At 44.3% G+C, this 23,160-nt stretch overlaps 1 protein-coding gene across 13 annotated transcripts in view; it reads left to right on the top strand.

Moving 5' to 3' along the window:
- The window catches only part of MTA1 (metastasis associated 1), a 230,761-nt gene that overhangs the window by 102,984 nt on the left and 104,617 nt on the right, over positions 1–23,160 (top strand). For all 13 annotated transcript variants that reach the window (XM_084854839.1, XM_084854828.1, XM_084854830.1 and 10 more), the window contains 5 exons: positions 3,328–3,430; positions 8,331–8,430; positions 8,882–9,070; positions 10,157–10,231; positions 12,529–12,587. In XM_084854839.1, coding sequence (XP_084710965.1) covers positions 3,328–3,430; positions 8,331–8,430; positions 8,882–9,070; positions 10,157–10,231; positions 12,529–12,587 — 526 coding nt within the window. The remainder of the gene's footprint in view (positions 1–3,327; positions 3,431–8,330; positions 8,431–8,881; positions 9,071–10,156; positions 10,232–12,528; positions 12,588–23,160) is intronic.

A 23,160-nucleotide genomic window follows, 5' to 3' on the forward strand; every position in this document is an offset into this window, starting at 1 on the left:
ATTAAGTTGGAATGTTGAGTCCTGCTCAAAACATGCAAGGTCATGAACTTGGGAACTAAATTTAACAACACAGTTACAGCTATATAGGGTAAACAGAGCTGTTATAAGAACAAATCACCTTGATTCCATGCCCACTGAAATTCAGAGGGGAACAAAACAAGGATGCTTGTTGTCCCCTCTACCAGTTGCTTTTTTGATAGAATCATTAGCTAATGGCTTAAGGGAAAACACAATTATAAAAAGGGATAGAAAGAAATGGGCAAAACCCACTCTTAACTCTCTGTGCTGATGGTCTTAACCTCATCCAACCCATTCTGAAACAATACTTCTGTTGCCATCACAATATGGCACCCACTCTGGCTTCAAAATAAATTACATGCAATTCAGAATTCTAACAATATAAATAAAGATAAATGTCTGAAATTAGAAAATACTTCCAAAATGACAGTACTAGGGGACTGTATTATGTATCTGGGAATGAATTTACCAAACAAGATATACCAGTTTGTTAAAGTATAAGTTGTTATATCAACAGGTGGTGAAGAAACTCACGGCATAGTCACATTTGCAGTTAACTTGGTTAAGAAAAATTGCAGCCATCAAGATGGTTACCAGAAATAACTTCAAGTACTCCTGATTTTTTTTAAAAAAGAACATTATCTTAAAAGGTGCCAAAACTTGCCATAATCTGTGTTTCATAGCTTTTCATGTCCTAACATATGGGTTACTTCTCTTTACGTATGATGACAATTTTTGTATCAGTGTGGCCTGAGGTTAATGTTCGTAATTTTTTCTTGGTTAATAAAAATAGAGAGAGGGTGCAATTTTAGTTTCTTCCCCAACCATTTAGGGCTTTAAAGGTTAAAATCAGCCATTTAAATTGGGCTTGGAAACACACTGGCATCCAGTGCAACTGGCACAGTATGATTTGACTGCTTTACCTCAAACACTCAGATGGCCATATTCTGCATCAGCTGAAGTTTCCAGACTGTCTTCAAAGGCAGCCCCACTTACACTTGCTCTTTTAGGGGGAGTACAACCCCATCTAAGACCATTTGCAAACTTCCATCCAGAATAGTTGGTTTCCCATCCCACAGTACTTCCAGCTTATCTGGATTAAGTCTTAGCTTGTTCAGCCTCATCCACCCCAAAACAGCCTCCAAACACTGGTTTAAGAGTTCCACATTCTCCCTGGGATATATAGATGGTAATGAGAGGTAGAGCTGACTTTCATCTGCATTCTGATGACACTTCTGCCCAAACCTTCTGATGAGTTCCCCCAGCAGTTTCAAGTAGATGTTAAAAAGCATGGTGGACAGGATGGAACCTTGCAGCATCCCACAGCCATGGAACATCCCATCTAAAAGACCTCAACTTGCTCATCTTAATGCCAGATAGCTGAAAGCAGAGCTATCAAAAATGCAGAAAACAGAGTGAAACCCCAAACACAATAGCTTCAGACTTCCTTAGTAGTTCCTGAGTAAACAGAGTAGTGATGTCACAATCTTGTCAGCCAATGGGGGATATTTTCAATCTCTGCTCTGCTTGGCTCACTTTAAATAATGTTTCCTTGAAAACTACATATTTAGCAAGCGATTTAATACAATCATGTGACTAATATTGAAATCTAAGAATTAGGAACAAAAAACCCATTCGTAGATAATTTGAGCAGGTAAAATAACTGTAAACAAGCTCCCCACTGTACTAAGGCCAAGCTAAAAGGAATCTCCATAAGCAACAATGAAGAAGTTCTTAGATTTTGCTTCATATATATGAAAGTAAACTCCTTTTTTTCCCTGCTACAACAAATTGAATTTAACTACAATTTGGTGGCACTTCTGCTCCTTTATTATTCTAAACCAGGGGTGCACAACCTTTTCAGCCCCATGGGCCATATCCAGTGTCTGCTGGGGTATGTGTGTGCATTTGTGTGTGAGCATGTGCATGTCTGTGCATACGAATGCATACATACTTATGCCACCACTAGCAGGACATAGTTTCTCTGCTGCCATCAGTGGCATGGGGAACCTTTTTCTATTCATAAGTAAGCAGAACTGAATAACTCAGCAGCACTTTCAAGTAGCATCCCAAATGCCATGCCTCTGCCTATGTGCTCATAAGTAAACAGAGCAAACCTCTGTCTACTGACAAGTAAGTAGTATAAGCCTCAGAACTAAGCAGGACTGAATCACTCAGCAGTTTCCTCCCCAGAAGGGAAGATCTCTTATCTCCAATCAGCAGCTTTTTCACTGCTCAGTATCCCCAGCCATGTTGCTCTTATCTCCAGCCATGTTGCTAAGAGCTTTTCCCTGCCAGGAGAGGGGCAAGGCCTGGAGAAGGACCTGGAAGGCAGATCAGCTGGGCTGTAGGATTTTACGTTTTAATAAACTGGAGGGGGAGGAGACAGGAGACAGGTTCCGAAATCCCATTCCTCCTAATAAGGCTGTAGTTGATTAATGGAACAAAGCGGATGCAACAACCCTCTGGCCACAGATATCACCCATGCATCCAGGAGTGAGCTGAAATCCAAAAGTACAACCATAATACGGCCTGTTAAGGATGGGAAGATTATGCTTTAAATCAGCCTGCTGAGCAGACTGAATTCTGGGGGATTGTCCTCTTCTTCCAATTGGATTGTTCTGGCCAGAGTCATGTAATTAGTGACACAGGATGCTCTAGCTGTGAACTTATTTGCAGAGACTAGAATATAAATACTGTGGTTTTATACTGGATTTCTAGACATTCACATAATTGTAGTTATAATTACAATTACCTGGTGTGAATTTTCTACAACTAAAGGTTGTAGAATACACATTCTGCTTAAGTGCACCTGACCTGTGACTGGTGAAGGTTCTCTTTACCCATAGTTTTTTATGTGATTATGTGTGTTATTTGGGCAAGTAGAGTTGATTAATATGGGGCAGTAGGGGCTAGTGTCTCCTATTTCAGTGGGGCAGTGAATCCACTCTGGGTTTCAGTCAGAACCAGTCAGAACTCCAAAGGGCTGAACCCTATCCCCAAAATGGGTTTAGCAGCTTAGATAGCTCCTTTAGAGTTCCGATTGGTTCTGACTGAAACCCAGAGTGGATTTACTGCCCCACTGAAATAACCACCAGCATCCACTGCTATGGGATAATCCTGTATTGCCATAGGGTTGGATACGGACATTTCAGTCCCTTACCCTTCTGTGCAAAGTGGGAGTTAGACTCTCTTTGTCACTGCTAGATACATTTTTCAAGCAAGGTGGGAAGAGAGCCCCAAATCAGTGTTTTAAGTTTTGTTTTGTACGAGATGCCTTAGTAAGACCCTTTTTACTTGATTTTTTAGGTGAGGATGATGGCAGAGATCAATCAAAACTTGAAACAAAAATCTGGGCAGCATTTAATCCACTAATAGACAAACAAATAGACCAGTTCCTTGTAGTAGCACGGTAAGGAGAAGAGTATTCTAATTTGCCTCTTCATCTGCTGATTTTGTTTATTGCGACCTATTACACCTATCAGATGTTTGCTCTTTGTCAAGCAAGATGATCAGTGCTACACTTGCTTGCTGTAAAAAGGTGTACCTTTATGGTAATTTTATTAACATAACATTGTCTTGGGGTTAACAATGATAGTTAGCTATTAACAATGGTTTGATTTGCTAGTAGAGCAGACTGTCCAGGTATTCCAGATTTGCTACTTATATTTTCCAGTGTTCAGCAGTGTGCACACTGGAAAATCTGCAGCCTAAAGCCTTGTCTTCATTACAAGCATTTTGTAAATCATTGCTGAATTGACAGAAATTTTTAAAGTACGGCTTGTAGTGTTTCCATGCATTGGATTTGGTAGTGTTTGCACTTGCACATGGAGGGATGTATAAAGGCATGAACTGGTGCCTGGTATCATACATTGCAAACAGTGCTTGACTGCGGCTTCAGCTTGCTGCTGTTCCCAAACTGACTGTGAATGGAAATCCTAGCAATAGTCTTTCCCTGCTCTGATTTCCAAGATTGCTGTTGGGTTTTCTTAATGCAGGGTTGACAATTCAGCACCAGTAGTTAGATGTTTTAGAAAGTGTTTCTGGATGTTGGCATAGCCATCAACAAATTAAACTCTCCGCATAATAGTTTCGAGGAGAGCAATCCTATGGCCACTAGACAGTGTCTAGAGGGCATAGGATTTTTCGGTTGCCAGAAACCATGCTCCCTGCCCTCTCCCCCACCACCTCATAGGCGGCGCAGTTCTCGCCAGTCTCCACACTCAGAAACATAGCATGGAACGGGTGAATAGGGAGCAGGGAGGGGAAATCCTGTGTACCGTGCAGCCTCCCCCCCCCCCGCTCCAAAGCACCCCGGCTAGACAGTGAAATCACGTGTCTAAAGCAGGATGGGCAGAGTGCGGAAGAGAGGGGCTCCTCCGTGCTCTGCCTGCCCTGCATAGGATAGTCGGCCGCCTCCAACTTTGGAGGTAGCCGACTATTCCGATAGGATTGTGCCCTAAATAAATCTTCTCATCTCTGTCTTCTAGAAGGTATAAGTTTGAAGGATACAACTTGTTCAAAAAGATCAGGAGGAACAGAAAGGGAGGTGGGGTTGCACTGTATGTGAAAAATACATATCTCTGCACAGAAATACAGGAGGATGAGCTTGGTAGCCCCATCGAGAGCATCTGGATCAAAATAAATGGAGCAAAGAATAAAAGGAACATGGTGGTCGGCCACCCAATCAAGGAGAAGACGAGGATGAAACTTTTGAAAAGCAAATAGCCAATGTTTCAAGGAAGCATGATGTAGTAGTAATGGGGGACTTCAATTTCCCCAATATTTGTTGGGAGACAAATTCTGCAAAACATGGCCCCTCCAGGAAATTCCTGACTTGTGTGGCGGATAACTTCCTCCGACAGAAAGTAGAGGATTGGCTATCCTTGACTTGATCCTAACCAACAGAGATGACTTAGTGGATAAAGTAGCAGTTACAGGAGCTCTGGGGGAAAGCGACCATGTTGCACTTGAGTTCTTGGTTCTAAGGGAAGCAAAAGCCGAGTGTAGTCAAACACGTACCCTGGATTTTAGGAAAGCTGATTTTAATAAACTCAGAACAATGATCAGTAAGGTCCCATGGCAAGCGACACTAACGAGGAAAGGAGTCCAAGATGGATGGGAGCTTTTTAAAAAGGAAATTCTCAAGGCACAATTACAAACCATTCCAACAAGAAGAAAAGGTGGAAGACAACAGAAGAAGCCAATGTGGCTTCACAAAAAGCTTAGAGATGACCTGAAAACAAAAAAGGACACATGTAGGAAGTAGAAGGAAGGCCAAGCTAGAAAGGAAGAGTACAGGCAGGTAGCACAGAATTGCAGGGTGGCGTCAGGAAGGCTAAAGCTGAGAACGAGCTGAGGTTAGCGAGGGATGCTAAAAGCAACTAAAAGGCTTTCTTGAGATACGTGCATAGTAAAAGGCAGAGGAAAGAAATGGTGGTTCAGCTATTAAATAAGGATGGCAAAACGATAACAGATGACAAAGAAAAGGCAGAGGTGCTCAATTCCTACTTTGGCTCAGTCTTCTCCCAAAAGAGGGTTTCTGAGCCCCCTGGCAAAGGCGAAGTACAGGCTGAAGGGGCAGGATTGCAGCTTGAGATCGATAGGCATATGGTCAAGGAACACCTAATTACTTTGAATGAGTTCAAATCTCCAGGGCCAGATGAACTGCATCCTAGAGTAATAAAGGAACTGGCAGAAGAACTCTCAGAACCACTTGTCTATTCTCTTTGAGAAATCATGGAGGACGGGTGAAGTGCCAGATGACTGGAGGAGGGCTAATGTTGTCCCTGTCTTCAAAAAGGGTAAAAAGGAGGAACCTGGAAACTATAGACCAGTCAGTCTGACATCAATCCCTGGGAAAATTCTAGAGCAGATTATAAAGCAATCCATCTGGAAGCACCTTGAAAACAGTGCAGTGATTACTTGAAGCCAACATGGATTTGTCAACAACAAATCCTGCCAGATGAATCTGATCTCATTTTTTGATCAAGTCACCTCCCTTGTAGACCATGGGAATGCTGTAGACATAATATACCTCAACTTCAGCAAAGCTTTCGACAAAGTGCCCGATGATATCCTGATGAGCAAACTAGCTCAAAGTGGGCTGTATGAAACAACGATCCGGTGGATCCACAGTTGGCTAGAGACTCAGACTCAAAGAGTGCTTATCAATGGGACCTTCTCAAACTGGGGAATGGTAATGAGCAGGGTACCGCAGGGCTCAGTCCTGGGCCCAGTGCTCTTCAACATTTTTATTAATGACTTGGAGGAGGAGGTGCAGGGAATGCTGATCAAATTTGCAGATGACACAAAATTGGGTGGGATAGCTAATACTTTGGAGGACAGAAACAAAATTCAAGGTGATCTTGATAGACTGGAGTGCTGGGCAGAAAACAACAGCATGACATTTAATAGGGATCATTGCCAAGTTCTGCACCTAGGAAAAAGAAACCCAATGCACAGTTACAAGATGGGGGATACGTGGCTCAACAACACGACAAGCGAGAAGGATCTTGGAATTGTTGTAGATCACAAGCTGAATATGAGCCAACAGTATGATGTGGCTGCAAAAAAGGGAAATGCTATTTTGGGCTGCATTCATAGAAGCATAGCTTCCAAATCCCGGGAAGTACTAGTTCCCCTCTACTCAGCACTGGTTAGGCCTCATCTGGAGTACTGTGTCCAGTTCTGGGCACTATGCTTTAAGAAGGATGCAGACAAACGAGAGGGTTCAGAGGAGAGCAACAAAGATGATCAGGGGACTGGAAACAAAGTCCTATGAAGAGAGACTGAAAGAACTGGGCATGTTTAGCCTTGAGAAGAGAAGACTGAGGGGAGATATGATAGCGCTCTTCAAGTACTTGAAAAGTTGTCCCAGAGAGGAAAGCCAGGATATCTCCTCGATCATCCCAGAGTGCAGGACTCGGAATAATGGGCTCAAGTTACAGGAAGCCAGATTCCGGCTGAACATCAGGAAGAACGTTCTGACTGTTAGAGCAATACGACAATGGAACCAATTACCTAGGGAGGTGGTGGGCTCTCCCACACTGGAGGCATTCAAGATGAAGCTGGGCAGCCATCTATCAGGGATGCTCTGACTTGGATTCTTGCATTGAGCTGGGTGTTGGACTCAATGGCCTTGTAGGCCCCTTCCAACCCTACTATTCTATGATTCTATCCTATGATTCTATGAGTCAAGTTGAGGCGTTTTGGCCAAAGGCAGAACCATAACCTTTTCACCCCAGTTTCAATATTTGAGGAGGGGCATCTCTGCAAAGTCTGTTGCTTCCAAGAATTTGGTAGAAGCTGCTATATTCTTTACAGAAAGGGGAATGTAGATTCAGTCAACAACCGTGCTTCCAGAGCCACATCTGTATTTTGAAGTCAGTCTGTTTTGCATTAAAATTAGTGAAGCAATGTGTACAGATATGTTTGTGTTAACACAAACAGGAACACATCACATAGTTAAATCACAGAATTCACTACTGCAGGATGTAGTGATGGCCATCAATTTGAAGGGCCTCGTGTGGCGCAGAGTGGTAGGTGGCAGTATTGCAACTGAAACTCCCCATGACCTGAGCTCAATCCCAGCAGAAGCTGGGTCCCAGGTAGCCAGCTCAGGTTGACTCAGCCTTCCATCCTTCCGAGGTCGGTAAAATGAGTACCCAGCTTGCTGGGGGAAAGGTAGTCACAACTGGGGAAGGCAATGGCAAACCACCCCGCTACAGTCTGCCATGAAAACGCCAGAGAAAGCGGCATCCCTCTAGGAGCCAGCAATGACTCGGTGCTTGCACAGGAGGAACCTTTCCTTTCCAAAAGGGGATTAGACAAATTCATGGAGAAGGCTATCAGTGGCTACTGGTCCTGATGGCTGTATGCTACCTCCATTTTCAGTGGAAGTACACCAGTACATGATCAGAAGGGTTCTACTGAACCAAAACAAGATTTTGTGACTGCCACCTTTCCTTCCAGTGCACTACTGCATGCACTACTTGCCAGATTGGCATGAATGTTTGTAATACAGGTAGAACAGTCCTAACAGAAACACACATTTGCCCCTTGTGATAATGACTTTCCTACAATATCAAAATCTGAAGCCTTTTTATACCCTACTTCAAGTGGGGAAAATGTGTATAATAAATAATATCAGGCAAAAGCACTTTTTGGATTATAGAAATGAATAATATATACCCAATCATTACGCGATGGAGAGGAATAAGAAAGACTTTCTAATAACCTGATACTTCTAAGTTTCACTTCTGTGGGTTTCCTCTTTCATGGAAAGTTAGCTTTTTCTTTGTTCTTTTTAGCTCTGTTGGTACATTTGCTCGTGCTTTAGACTGCAGTAGTTCTGTTCGGCAACCAAGTTTACACATGAGTGCTGCAGCAGCTTCTAGGGATATCACACTGGTAAGTATTTAAGAAAATAAATCCTAATGTTGGATCTTCAGTGAAAAGTAGTATCTCTGCTATAGCATAATAGCACAAAGATAATAATGCATCAGATTCTTTATCATTTTCATGCATGTTTAAATGATTTGAATAATTGTACCTGATCTACTCCAAGACCTCAGAAGTGGAGATTACGAATTATTCTATGGAAGGGTGAAGGGTTTTCCTGTGCAAATAAAACACCATTGATAATACTACAATGATGCCCCTTCTTTGGTAGTAGTAGTTCAGTTTGTTATTAATGAATGCTAGCATATCAGATTTTCATATTCTTTTTATTAAAGCGCATAAGATATGTACCACTCACCTAATTTATTGCATAGCCATGTGATTTTGAAATGTGTTGTGTTCTCGTGTATATACTGGAAAGCTTGTTTGCACTTCATCTTTGGTTTGTTTTATTTTGTAGTTCCATGCCATGGATACTTTGCACAAAAATGCCTATGACATTTCCAAGGCGATCTCTGCCCTTGTGCCACAGGGTGGGCCTGTTTTGTGCAGGGATGAGATGGAGGAATGGTCCGCTTCTGAGGCAAATCTCTTTGAAGAAGCCCTTGAAAAATATGGAAAAGATTTCACTGATATTCAGCAAGATTTTGTAAGTAGGCAAGGGGCTTTGCTCTTCCAGAAAAACATGGGCAGCATTCTCCAGTTAGAGTACTTTGGATACCTTCCCTGTAATCCTCCTCAGGCTCATAGAATGGAGTCAGTAATGTGGAGATCAGGTTGCACTGTTAAGGTGACATGGAATAGAATTAAAGCCAAATTTTTTATTCAGGATAAATTGTGTTTGCGTGGGGCTTTTAAAGGGAGTAATATTTTCTCTGTTCTTCAGCTGTTCTAAAACTGTTTTGCCTACCGCAAGCAAGTTGTGAAAATTCATCTACATCTGGGATAATTTGGTCTGGGATCAGCTATTTACCAGGGATTTTCTGAAGCTTGAAATATAATTTTAAAACTAAATTTAATTTGGAACATTTGGTCACAGTTTCACTCAACATGAGAGAAAACTGCCCAAATGTTCCAAATTAAAATTTTGGCAGAGCTGTACATTTGTGCTAAAATATCTTGCCTCTGAGTGAAAAGCAAGCTATCATAGCATAACTTTACAGCTGCACCAACATTATCTCAACTAGTGCATAGCAAAAAGTTGATAATGATTCAAACCAGTTATGGTTAAACTGGGAAGGATTAGAGCTACTGTGTTAATTTTCAACATCACCCAGAGCACTCCATCCTATAAGAGGTATTGTGTTTGGTCACCTTATAGTCTTTGAGCCAATTTAAAATATGGGCCTTGGGTTCACTTTGGCCCTTTGGCTTAAGCTTTATCTTGCCTTACAAAGGAAGGTGTTTTTATTTAATTGACTACTAAATGAGCTACAGATGAGTTTCTCTATAGTATGTTGTCCAGGGTGGGAAGAATATTTCAGACTCCCACTTGAAAGTTTAAATATTTTATGAGCTAGCATATTATTTCTTGGTGTTGTTCCAAGCCCTGTACAAGGCTCGATAAATGGTTCATATCCTTATGTAGCAACACCTAACTTCTTGGCACCTGGCTGTCTGTATGCTTGGGAACTTTTTAGCCCTGGCTTTTTGTGTTCACAAATTCAGTTATTCATGTCTTATGTTGGTAGGATCTTGTAGATTTGACACCTCAGGTTTTTTTGTGCATTCTTAGCTTCCATGGAAGTCCTTGACCAGCATAATTGAGTATTACTACATGTGGAAAACAACAGATCGATATGTTCAGCAGGTAAGAGCCATGTAGTACACTGACCCCAAAGGGCTGTTTTTGACAATTGGGATTTTTCTTGTAGTAGGCTTTTTAATCCTGTATACTCAGTTTTGCTAACCCTCTTGTAGATGACCTGAAACTTTGGTTCTTCTTTTTGAGAGGGTAAACAGTCATATATAATTGGCAGATGACTCAATACATTCAGAAAATATAATAGATTGATTTTGGGTAGCGGGGACAGCTCTCTAACTCATACTTGGAAGAAGCATCTGCCACAGAGACCCAGTAGTTCTTCGCTAAAAGACAACTGCGTGGTTTTTGCTCTTAGTTTAAATAGATGTTCTGTCCATTTTCTTACTATTGGGCCTTTGCAATGGAGTTTGATACTTATCTTCTGTCTAATCAATGAACTAATCACAATCTTTCACCCCTATAAACCTTCTATTATGACTAATATTTAGCAGCCTGAAAAGAGCAGAGTAGAAATGCCTTAATAAATACATATTCATATTGCATTTGCCAGGAGTTCAGATGTTTTCTTGCTTGGTAAAACTTGACGTTTCATGTGCCCCAGTGTGCCTTCTATCTTGAATAAGTAGCAGCAGTTCTTCTGTAACATTACATAACTTTTTTTACTCTATGGCAATGAAACTGCAGAATTTCACTGTCCAGAATGAATAAAGGGCTGAAAGGGCTTCTGACTCTTTAAATACCAAAGAGTTTAGTAGCTAGTTCCTTTTCATATCGTTGATTTGACTAACTTGTTCTTTGTATTAGTGTTGAGGAAGGCTTTTGTCCTAAAGTATAGCTCTTCTATACCTTTTGTCTATGGATCATCTTTGTGGTGATAATCTGAAAACCTTGTTAGCATGTTCTCTAAATTGACACCCTGGGGAGAAACTTGTATATCACAGGATCTAGATCCTGGCATTTTTTGGCAGATCCAGTTTGGAACAGGCATTTTTGAGTGATGAATATTTTTTGTGTTGTGTACAACTAAAATTTGAGTGCAGACTTTTGGAAAAATAAAAGGAAGCCCATACTTCCATAGCTGTACCATACATGAGGCATCCAGCATGAGGCGTCCCGCCTAGCAGGGCCCACTGTCACTGGGCTGCACTACCAGTGGTGGCAGTGACTGCTTGTCGTGTCCCACCACCTTTCTGGCAGGACCAGGCCAGAACTAGACAGGACCTTGGAAGAAGAGGAAGACCCCATTGCTGGCCTCACCTAGGAAAATACCTCACCTGAGGAGACCACAGGTTCAGGGCAACCAATGCACACACCCCTACTCCACATGGGCCAAGATCCTCCCAAGGACCACAGGAGTAGAGGCAGCAGCACATCCTAGTGGAAACCCACCTGGTAACATGAGGTCTCTCATCCCACCCGTGTGCTCTGGATCAGAGTTTAGAGCCACACAGCAGGATTGGTGGGAGCAGGACTCTACTCCACCTGCAGTGGTGGCTGGCAAGAACTTGGGGGCAGAGGCCGCCCAGCAGTGGCACTGACCAGAATGCTGGACCAGTGGGACTGAACTAACTTGCACTGGTATCTTGTGCCACGCCGCCCTGACGCACCTCTAAACAGGGTGGCGCTGGCCCTGCTCCAGACACACGCGGAAGTGGGCATGATGCAGCTCAGATGGCTGGGCTGCCACCATGGATGGGCAGGCAGGTGCCCTGGCTGCCAACCAGTCAGCTGACAGTGGGGGAGCAGGGGCAAGGGAGATTCTTTGTTGGATAAGTACATGAGTTTGAGGAGCAGCTTTTAGGAATAATCACTACAAATTTTCCCCAAACTTCTTAGTCTTACTGAAAGAGCTTGTCTGTCACATTTAAATCTGCAGATCACTTAGCTGCTTAAATATTTGAGTTGGGAATATTTTGAGGTTACTGAATTAAAGCCTTTTCTTTTGCCTCAGAAATGACATCGTTTGGGAAACTATCCTGAATGCATTGCCTTAAGCGGCACACAGATAGTTTATAGCGGTTGTTTTGTAGGGCTCCAGCTATAATATAATCCTATTGTTTTAATCTGTATTTCTCAATGTAGAAATTAATTGCATTCATTAATTGATTAATACTTTCAGCCCTGGTGATTAGTAGTATTTACAAACTACTAAATAAATCCATGACGCTAACAAAAGAGATGAACAGCAGCCCCTGTTTCCAAGAGGTGAATTGACTTCTTGTTTACTAAGATAGTTTTTAGTGGTACATGTTAAAGAAGGGGGAAATGCCTCAATTTTACTTAAAATTGATGTCAATTGTTTTTATGCTCTAATTTCTTTTTGTTTTTGCTTTTGTATCAAGAAACGTTTGAAAGCTGCAGAAGCAGAAAGCAAGTTAAAGCAAGTATATATTCCTAATTAGTAAGTGCCTATCATTACTTTCATATGTATCTTCAGGTGGGATGAAAATAAAATAGCCTTTCTCCAGAGATGCACAGAGAGGGCATTCCTTTACCTTGGAAACAGTGCCTCCCTCTGGCACATGCAGGCCAAACTGTTGCTTCTTCAGGGGAGGAGCTGCTTTGACCTCCCAAACTGGCTGAGTCTCACAAGCCGCAAGGTCGGTTGAGCTGTTGCTCTTGAAAGCCCAGCTCCTGTAGCTTGTTAGGTGCTTCCTTTTATTCATTTTTTTTACCTTTGTTTGTTGTTTTTCTTTGTCTCTGTTACTTCTCTCCCTCACTTGGACATGTTCTAGTCAGGGGCTTGGGGGATTTATCCCCCTGCCCCCAGGGGTGGGTCACTTGCAGCTATTGCTGTGCGACGACTGTTTTCTACACCAGGCCCTTCCACTCAGGTGCCAAGTGGACAGAGACCAAAGCGACCAGAGGGAACAACCACATGCATCTGCAACTCCAAACTCCTTCCCCTCTCCATAGGGGAGGGAGTGAACACAGCACTCCTGATCACCACCATTGGCCGCATCCGCCATAGTGGCATGGTGTGCAGAGGCCTGCATGCACTGTGAGGCTTTAGAGGCAGGCAATGAAAGATCCACCGAAAGGGGTGTGAACATGGCTGCCAAAGCAGACTAGCACCAGGGCACAGAGGTGAGTCATTTCCACTGCCCCCCTTTGCCAGATCTGTCCAGAGAGGGGGCGATATCACAGGCCACCTCCTGGATTAAAAACCTGGTGCCTCTACAAGTTGCTTGGGCCTGCCTGATAGAGACAAAGAGGATTCCCAGGAGGGGTCTAGAGCCATTTCTCCCTCAACCCAAAGGAAAAGGTAGAAAAGCCACAAATCCAGAGGCAGGTCTGCCCATAAACCAAAGAAAGACCACAGACCTATGACTAGATCCTCTTTCTGTTCTAGGTCCTCAGAGGGGTCCCAGTCCTCGGTGCCCTCACTCAGCATCAGATAGTGGGCAACTGATGCACTTCTCATGGATATGGTTTTCAACCACTTTGGATCTTTGGGAAGAGAGGGGATATGCCCTAGAATTGGCAGCTTACTCCAGTGACAAATTTATAGCCTCTCCAAGACCCAGGACTCCAGAGAAGCACAGAAACGTCATAAAGGCATCTGCTAACCATTAGGGCAATAGAGCCAGTACCTGTGCCAGACATCCACTCTGGGGTTATTCCATTTTTTTTCTGGTTCCCAAGAACAGTGGGGACATTCAAGCCATTTTGGATCTGAAATGGCTCAACAAATGAGTGTCCAAGATGGCATTTCAAGATGGAGAGCCTCAGATTGATCTTGGGAGCCATATCCAGAGCAGAGTTTCTGGCATCTGTAGATCTCTGGGAGGCTTGTCTACACATCCCCATCAGGGACCCCCACCATCACTAGTAGAGGTTCGGCTATGACAACAGGCACTTCCAGTACCAAGCCCTTCAGCTTTTCCTCAGCTTGAGTGTTCACCAAACGTCTGGTGACTCTTGTTGTACATCACAGGAAACAGAGGATGTAGCTACACCCATACTTGGACAATGTTTTCATTTGGTCACCCTCACACCTCTAGAGCCTGCAGGATATCCAGACCATGGTATCTTGTCTACAGACCCATAAGTTAGTGAAGATGGAGAAGAGCCATCTGCTCCCTATGGAATGGATTATCGATCTGGGAATGATCCTGGATATGATGGGATACAGGATGTTCCTCATGGAGGAATGCTGCTTAAAAATCCAAACTCTGCTCTCCAAGCTGCTAGTAACGAAGCAAATGGACTTCATTGAGTTGGTTTGACTCCTGGGAGTCATGGTATCATGTCAGGACCTGGTGCCCTGGGCACACCTTCCCATAGTCCACTACAACACTGTCTGTTGCCTTTTTGGGACCAGATAACAACCCAATCACATCTATTGGTGAGTATACCCTCTCAGCTGAATAGGAATTGCTCTGGTGGACAGAAGTCAGGCAACTGAAAGTGGGATCCTCTCTGGATGAGCCATTCAGGAGGATCCTCACTACAGATACCTCCCTGTTTGGGTGAGGAGTCAACTTGTAGGACCAAGTCACCCAAGGAACCTTGATGTACTCAGACACCACAGCATAAATTGGTTAGAACCAAGAGCAGGTTTTTTGGGCCTCCAAGCCTTCCTCTCTCTTCTGGAGGGTTGTCATGTGACAGTCAGAACAGGCAATATGACAGCTAAGGCATATATAAATAAACTAGGAAGTATCAAGCCTTCATCTCTGAACAAGCTGGCGAAGCAGTTGCTAACCTAGGCAGAGGTCCACATCAAATCCATAGTAGTGGAACACGTCATAGGGGTAACTGACAGCAGATTGGCTGAGCGGGCAACCACTCAAAGAGTCTGAATGGGCTCTGAACCCTCAGTCTAGGAAATGGATCTCAGATTCAGTTGACCATGAATGGGTGCCTTTGCCTCTTCAGAAAATGCAAAAGTGCCCAAGTTCTTCTCTAGGTTTCCACGCATGGCAGTGGTTGGAACAAACATTCTGGAAGAGCAATGGTCATTGGGACTTCTCTGTGGCTTCCACTTCTGCCAAAAGTAATTTGCAAGATCAAGACAACTGTGGCACAAGTGATTCGTATTGCCCCGCACTGACCCAGATGACCCTGAATTCTGGACCTAGTCAACCTACCTGTGCAGGCACTGTGGCATCTCCCCAATAGGAAGGGCTTGCTACTTCAAGGGGCAGTACTTCATCATCAACTGGAGCTCTTCCAGCTGACAGCCTAGAGGCTGAAATGCAGTGGTTAGCAAAACTTGATTATCTGACTAAGGTTCTCCAAGCCCTGTTGGCATCCAGAAGGAGCTCTACAAATAGGGCCTGCAGCATCATGTAAGACTTTTTTTAGCATGGTGTAAAGCCAATGGGAAGGTCCCTTCTCTGGAGGGAGTTCAGGCAGTCCTGGGTTTTCTTCAAGTATAAACACAATTAAACAACAAGCAGCAAGATCAGCAGCATTTTGGGTGTGATGGGAGGCTGCCTATTTCCACCCATCCACATTTGAAAAGGCTTTTGAGGAGGGTTACCCTTATTAGTCCTCCCATAGTATACCATTTTCCTAATTGGAACCTTAACTGGGTTCTGTCAGCTATCATGGGGAAACTATTTTAGCCCATGGCCACTTGTTCCTTGAAGCTGCTCATGCTCCGTACTACCAATATTTCCCTACCTGCTTTGTTCAGGTTTGATTTGGTGTTCTTCATCATCACATTGTATTTTGTCTCACTTATCTTACAGTTCTTCGTGGTCTCTGTGCATCACATATATGGGCTCTGTGTCTGCTCTGAGTCTCATTCGGGAAGCTTCTATAGCTGAGGACTGTTTCTGATGGGAACCCTCCTCCACTGTCCACTGCACATGTCCCAGGAGGTTCCTGCCCGTTCCCTCAGTTCTGTTTCGACCACCATAGTGGATAGTCCGTTCGGAGCATCCTCTCTGTGGGAAAGAGAATTGTAGTGTTTTTCCTTCTGCTGCTGCTGCTGAGGACATTGGGTTTTTTCCCTTGTTATTCGTGTGTTCTCCTTGTCTTCCATTAAAAAAAAAAATTTCCTTCGTCATTCATCCATCTATCAACCACAGTTGCGGTGTCACTTATGGCCGCAAAGGCACATTTTCGTATATGTGTCAAGTGTGGGAGTAAGTTGCCCCCCACTGACCCTCACTCCCTCTGCCTTTTTTGTTTGGGTGAAGGACATTTACCTGATTCCTGCTCTCTGTGCCAATTGTTTACTAAACAGGCACGAAAGAACAGATCAGACAGGCTTAAGACAGAGCTGTGGAGAAGAGCGTTACTGGCTACAGATCCAAAGAACGCTTCAGAGTCTTCTGCAAAAGACAAAGCAGGGGCAACTGTGTCTTCATCTAAGTCAGTGTCCCCTCGCCCGACAACTTCTGTCAAACAGGCTGATCCTCCAACTCCGGGGCGCTCCTTAGCACTCTTGGTCGTGAGAAAGATCACTAAAAAGGCAAAGATTCCGAAGTCAGGATCGAATGTCCTTAAAAAACAGAAGAAAAAGAAGGCTGCTGAAAAATCATTCAAACTGAAGATTCCAGCACCCCCTCCTTTGCTGGATTCACCAATTAGTGTATTGTCACTGGTACCGACCACTCCAGTCATCGAGCCGGTGTTGACAGTGTCTGAGGGTGAGATTGTGGATTTTTCCCCTTCACTAGCCCTCTTTTGGGATCAAGAGACTTCTCCATCCAGAGATCGTCAGTCGCCAGTGAGGCACAAAGCCTCTCGTCGCTGCATCCCATCTCCTCCTCAGGACCAAGAGCATCGGTTTCATCCCAGGCTGTGTCATTCCCTGTATGGGGATCAACACTTCGACTACCATTATAGGGAGAGATCAGGTCTCCACATGGTGGAGGGATGGTGACTGAGACAGGGGTTCAGAGTGGTCTTGCCCTCCACAACACCCCTGTCATTTTGAAGACTGGCGTACTCTCCGGGACTACTTCTTTGACCACTCCAGGTATATGGGAGCAGCTTCACCTTGGTATCTACCGCGGGCATCAGAAACTGTTTCTCATCCTCCCACAAGAGATGGGTCCTTTGTGCCTCCACCGTGCCACCTCATTCCTCTTCATTGCTGCAGAGTCAGTTGGAGTCACCTAAACCGACTCAATCGATTCCAGTGTCGGAACCACAGCTGATCCTGCCTGCGGACCCCTTGCCACGAGCAGCCTCGCATCATGAATCAGCTGATGATTACCAGTCGGATTCATCTTCATATTCCTTTATCCCACCTTCCATCCCATCTCTGGATGAGGTAGTGGGGTCCCAGGAGGGAGCCTCTCCCTTGGAGGACACATCCAACTTCACTGAGTAAATCGGCAGGATGGCCCATTCTTTGGGCATTGAAGTACAGCAGCCGGAGGAGCATATTCAGGACCCCATCTTTGACACAGTCCATACCAAATCGTTGAAACTGGTCGCAGTACCTTTCCTCTTGACCTTTCTTCAGACCGTTCATCAGTCCTGGAAGGCTCCATCTTCCATGGCTCCGATGTCTAAGCACCTTGAATCCCCGTATAGGGTGCAGGAAAAGGACGCAGCATTCTTGTATTTACACCAACTCCATCATTATGGAATCAGCTCAGGGATGGTTGCAGAAACCTCATGCGTCATCTGTTGACAAGGAAGGGATAAGGCTGGATCTTTTGGGCAGGAGAATGTATTCCTCTGCTCCGTGTGGCCAATTATCAGGCCATGATGGCCAGATACCAGCTAATCCTGTGGGAAAAAAATGGACTCCCTTTGTGCCTACCTTCCAGAGGACCAAAAGAACCTCGCTAGGGCCTTCTATACTGAGGCTGCCAAGCTGTCGAGACAGCAAATTAATATTTCTCAGCATGAGGCGGGACTGTAATGCCAAGTCGATGGTTGGCACCATCACCCTCAGGAGGCATGCTTGGCTAAGGTCTGCGGGCTTGACTCCTGAAGACAGGTCCTGAATAGAGGATTTGCCCTTTGACAGTGCAGGGTTTTTTAACTTGAAAACAGATGTGCAGATGGGACTCTCCAGAAAGCGAAGACAACTGCCCGTAAGATGGGCTTGGGGCCTCAACCCGCGCAGCACCAATACAGAAGCCTCAAGTGGTTTTGACCTCAACCATATGCGACCAAATAGCAGTTTGACCGATACCAATGCTACCACCCCACCCAACAGCAGAAAAAGCAGACGCTCCATCTTCAAAGGTTAGTCAGGGTCATGGCAGGCCTGAGTCGTCTTTGAAGCATCACCTTTGACTTCCCGACATTTATGGTCCCTGACCTTGCCAGTCGGCCTGTCTATGGATCCGTTCAGGCACGTTTCCTGCCGACCTGGAAGGCAATAACTTCAGACACCTAGGTGTTATATATAATTGCTCGGGGTTACATGATAGAATTTCATACCCTTTCACCCCAGGGACTGTTCACATTACTCCATCACAAGCCCTCCTTATGGAGATGTCCACCCTGCTTCAGAAAGGAGCTATCCAGAGAGTCCTTCCATTCCAGTTGGAAGACAGCTTCTTTTCTCAGTATTTCATCCTGCTTCAGGAGGCCTCCGTCCCATCATGGACTTAAGGGACTTGAACAAGTTAATCACCCCCAAAAGGTTCAAAATGATCGTGTTGGCTACTATTGTCCCGCTCCTTCGAAAAAATGTTTAGTTTGCCACCATAGACCTGAAGGACGCATATTTTCATATAGCAATTGCGGACACCCACCACCGGTACCTGCATTTCATCATCAGCACCAACGTGTTCTAGTTTCAGGTCCTGCCCTTTGGTCAAGTGACCACCCCAAGAGTTTTTATGAAATGTATGGTGGTCATTTGCGCGTATCTGAGACTACAGGGAATCGAGGTTTATCCTTACCTTGCAAAGCTGCTTTTATTGGACTCTAAAAGGGATCTTTACCATGCCATTGGGACTGTTCTGAACCTTCTGGGTGTGCTGGGCCTTTATGTCAACAGAGAAAAATCAACTCTGGAACCTTCTCAGCATCTCCAGTTTATAGAAGCGCTACTAGATTTGACAGTTGTGCGCACTTACCTTCCTCGAAACTAGCAGGATCAGCTGGTTGCTCTCGCGGAAACGGTCTTTCTTCATCAACAGGTCACTGCCCACACCATTCAAGTTTTGCTGGGTCACATGGCAGCTATGGTTGCAGTTGTTTGATGGGCAAGACTTCGCATGCGGCCACTGCAGAACTGGTTGCTCCGAAACTTTGATTCCACCTCGGATGCTTGGCGTTGTCGACTCACGATCCCAGACGAAGTGTTGGCATCCCTTATTTGATGGATACAACTGTGCAACTTGGACCGAGGCATGCCCTTCGTCCGACCGTTGCCTACACGAATCCTGACAACAGATGCATCTCTCTCTGGATGGGGAGCCCACTGTGGTCTGTTGCAGACTTAGGACTTCTGGTCGGCAAAAGAAAAGAAATTCCACATAAACTTCCTAGAGTTTCTTGCAGCTTGGAAAGCGAAGTGGGCTTTCGAACCTTACCTTCAAGGTCAACATGTACAAATCCTGACCGACAATATGACGGTCTTATGGCACATCCAGAAGCAAGGCGGAACGTAGTCTCCCAGACTTGTGAAGCTCACTCACCCTGGACATCTTCCAATGGACAATTCAATGGGACATCCTTTTGAGTGCTCTTCACATTGCCGGACAAGACAATGTTTTGGCAGACGCCTTAAGTCAGGTGTACCAGTAGCCTCTCGAGTGGCAGATGTTGGCTTCCATTTTGGATAGTCTCTTTCTGGACTGGGGCCATCCCTCAATGGATTTGTTCATGACCCCAGCAAATTCCGTGTGACCCCACTTTTGCATGGGAACGGGGATCAGTTTATCGTCTTTGGGCAATGTGTTCGAGATACAGTGGTGAGGGGAATGTTTTTATCTGTTCCCATCATTTCCCCTTCTCTCCAAGGTGTTCCAGAAGATAGCACACAACAAGATGGGCTGCATTCTAATTACTCCTTGGTGGCCAAGGCAGCCATGGTTTCCAGCCCTACTGCATCTGTCAAGAAGGCAGTTCTTGTACCTTCCACAAGTTTGAGACCTGATCTTTCGGGACCGAGGCAGGATTCCTCACCCTGATCTCGACACTCTGAAGCTAATGGCTTGGAGGATTCAGCAATGAATGTTTTCCCTCAAGTTCAACTTGGATTTCAGGCAATCCTGATGTGGCTAAGAAACTGGCTACTCATCGATCCTATGCTGCAAAGTGGGCATCTTTTCTAACTTTTGCTAATCTTCATGTGTTCAAACCTCTTCAGGCCTTGGTTGAGAATGTTCTTTTCTTTCTGCATAGTTTGTTTCAAAAAGGTTTAAAACTTTCATCCATAAGAGTTTATTTGGCAGCTCTTTCTTGTTACAGAGGGCCAGTTCAAGGTTTTTCCCTTTTTACTCACCTTACTACTCATCAGTTCCTGCAAGGTCTGAAGAACTTGACTCCTCCGGTTTGAACTCTGGTCCCTCAATAGAGTCTTTGTTGTCTTGCATGCCCTTCTCTCAAAGCCCTTCAAACTTCTGACCATGACAGCCCTTCTCCTGCTATCATGGAAAGTTGCCTTCTTGGTCGCTATCACCTCCTCTTGACATGTAAGTGAAATCTGTGCCTTACGAGTGGATCATCCCTACATGTTCTTTCACAAGGACAAGGTTGACCTGAGACCAGACATTGAATGTCCGCCAAAAGTGGTTTCTGATTCCACATCAACCAAACCATATTGTTACCAGCTTTCTTCCCAGAGCCTTCTTCTGACCTGGAGAGAAAGTTGCATGCTCTCAATGTCAAGAGGGCATTGGCTTTTTACAAATCCAGGACAGCACCGTTCCGTACCACGCAGCGCTTTTTCGTTTGTTGTGGGGGCTCCAAGAAGGGTTCTCATGTCTCTTCCCGAAGATTTGCTTCATGGATCATGCAAACCATTGGTCTGGCCTATGAGTTGTCCGGGTTCAAGCGCCCATCTCACATTGTTCATTCTACTCAAGGAGTAGCCACGTCTACAGCTTTTGTAAAAGGCTTACCTCTGTTGGGCTTATGCAGGGCAGCGACTTGGTCAAAGCCATTGACGTTTATGAAGTACTACAAACTCGATGTCAAGCTGTGTTCCAACTGTGTGTTTGGGCGAGCCATTCTGTCATCAGTGTTGGCATAAGGCACCTACCCAGTGCCAGTAAGTGAGCTTGTTAATTGCCCATATGTGTGATGCACAGAGACCACGAAGAAAAAATGTGGGTTGCTTACCTGTAACTGTAGTTCTTGGAGTTTATGCCCTTGGCATAGTTTTTTCTCTATTTTCCTTTCAGTAAGGGTCTGAGGAGTTTTTTCTCTGCTCTGCCGATCCTGCCAGGGAGGTCAGGGTGGCTCTGCCCCTGAAGAAGCAACAGTTTGGCCCTGCCTGCATACTCCAGAGGGAAGTGTGATTCCCAAGGTGAAGGAATGCCGTCCGTAAGGCTCTGAGAACAGAAATTCTCGGTAAGACCGATTTCCATTTCTCTACTTGTAATGTCTATATATGTATTGAAGTTTTAAACATTGAAATAGATGCTAAGTTTGCTAAATTTTGTGACTAACAAGATAATCTTGTATAAACAAAAGTGGAGGAAGGCCTTTAACATACTTACTTGTTTCAAACCACAACCAAAAATGTTGGCTGTCCTAGCAATCTGAAAAGTATATTTGACCTGTCGATTGTACATGTATGGTCAGTAACTTCTTAGGAGCATTGTATTGCATTTTATTCTAACAGGCAAAATGGAGTCTTATCAGAGGAAGGAGGATATAAGATAACATATTTAGGTTTGATTGTTGTACAAAAGTAGGTTGGTGGGTGAAACTGGAGAGAACAGTGTGGTTACTGCTTCCAGTGTATCTTTTCTACTCTTGGGACACATAAAGTAATACTGTTCTGACTGCGGCATTTTTCTGTTCTCACCTGCTACTTGGGAAGCCAGCATTTTTGTCCTTGCTGATATAGATATGATGGCTTTTATCATTGGTCAAATCGTATATTTGATATCTATTTGTAGAAGAAGAGAAATTAAAAAAGGATTTGATTGACAACACCATATTAGAAACAGAACACAAAATGAATGCCCAAGTAAGGAAGTATTAGATGAGCTGAAGACCTCAAGACAGGCAGTCATACAAACATCAAAAACTCTAGTCTGTTAGGATACCATCTGAGAGAAGAGCAAAATAAAAATGAGGTTCTCCTATGAAGAGGGATAGCAGGTCTTTTGCCAATAAGCCTAATAAAAGGTTATCTGAATCTGAGGGTTATGCTCCTTGGTATATATTGAGTAACTCAGATAAGGAAGAGATTAAGAATTTTTAAAATTCTAAATTGACTAGACTGGTAAAGATAGATTGTAGAAGCATACTATTAGAGATGATCCCCTAACTAATGTCCTGGACAAAGCCTTGCAAACAAAAGAAAAAGGGCTACACACCTGGAATGAGGGAAGAATAGCTGTTCTCCTCAAACCACCTAAAGATCTCTCATCTGCGAGACGAGCCCAGAACATTTGCTGCCTGTGGCAGAGCAGCAAATGGTGTTCCTCCCAAGACAAGGTGTGCAGTACTCTTGAACTTGCATGGAGTTGGTTTTAAAGGAATGTTTTGTTACAGCTGAGAAGGCAGTGCAAACATAATCCACAGTCCTATGCCACCTGCCTCCTCTTCCCATAGGGCTGGACATGGGCCTCCAACATCCAAAAAGGCAGGGGCAGAACTAAATATTCGACATAAGCTACATCAGGGGTAGACAACATTTTTGGGCCCACTGGGACATTTATCTTTTTTGGGGGGGGCCAAGGTCATTTTGCTCCCATGGGCATTTGGGCCTGCAGGCATTTATTTTCAGGATTCTCTTTTTTCTTGCCCCCCTTGCCAGGATGCTCTCCTTTTTTGTACCCCTTCCTGCTCCAGAATTCCTTTCCTCCTGCCTCTCCTTTCTTATTTTTTCTCCCCCTTCTGCTGCCCACCACTGCTTTCCTTTC

Source organism: Heloderma suspectum, chromosome 4, assembly GCF_057233095.1.
Source record: "Heloderma suspectum isolate Gila_16-S chromosome 4, 16-S_ref, whole genome shotgun sequence".
Lineage (NCBI taxonomy): Eukaryota > Metazoa > Chordata > Lepidosauria > Squamata > Helodermatidae > Heloderma > Heloderma suspectum.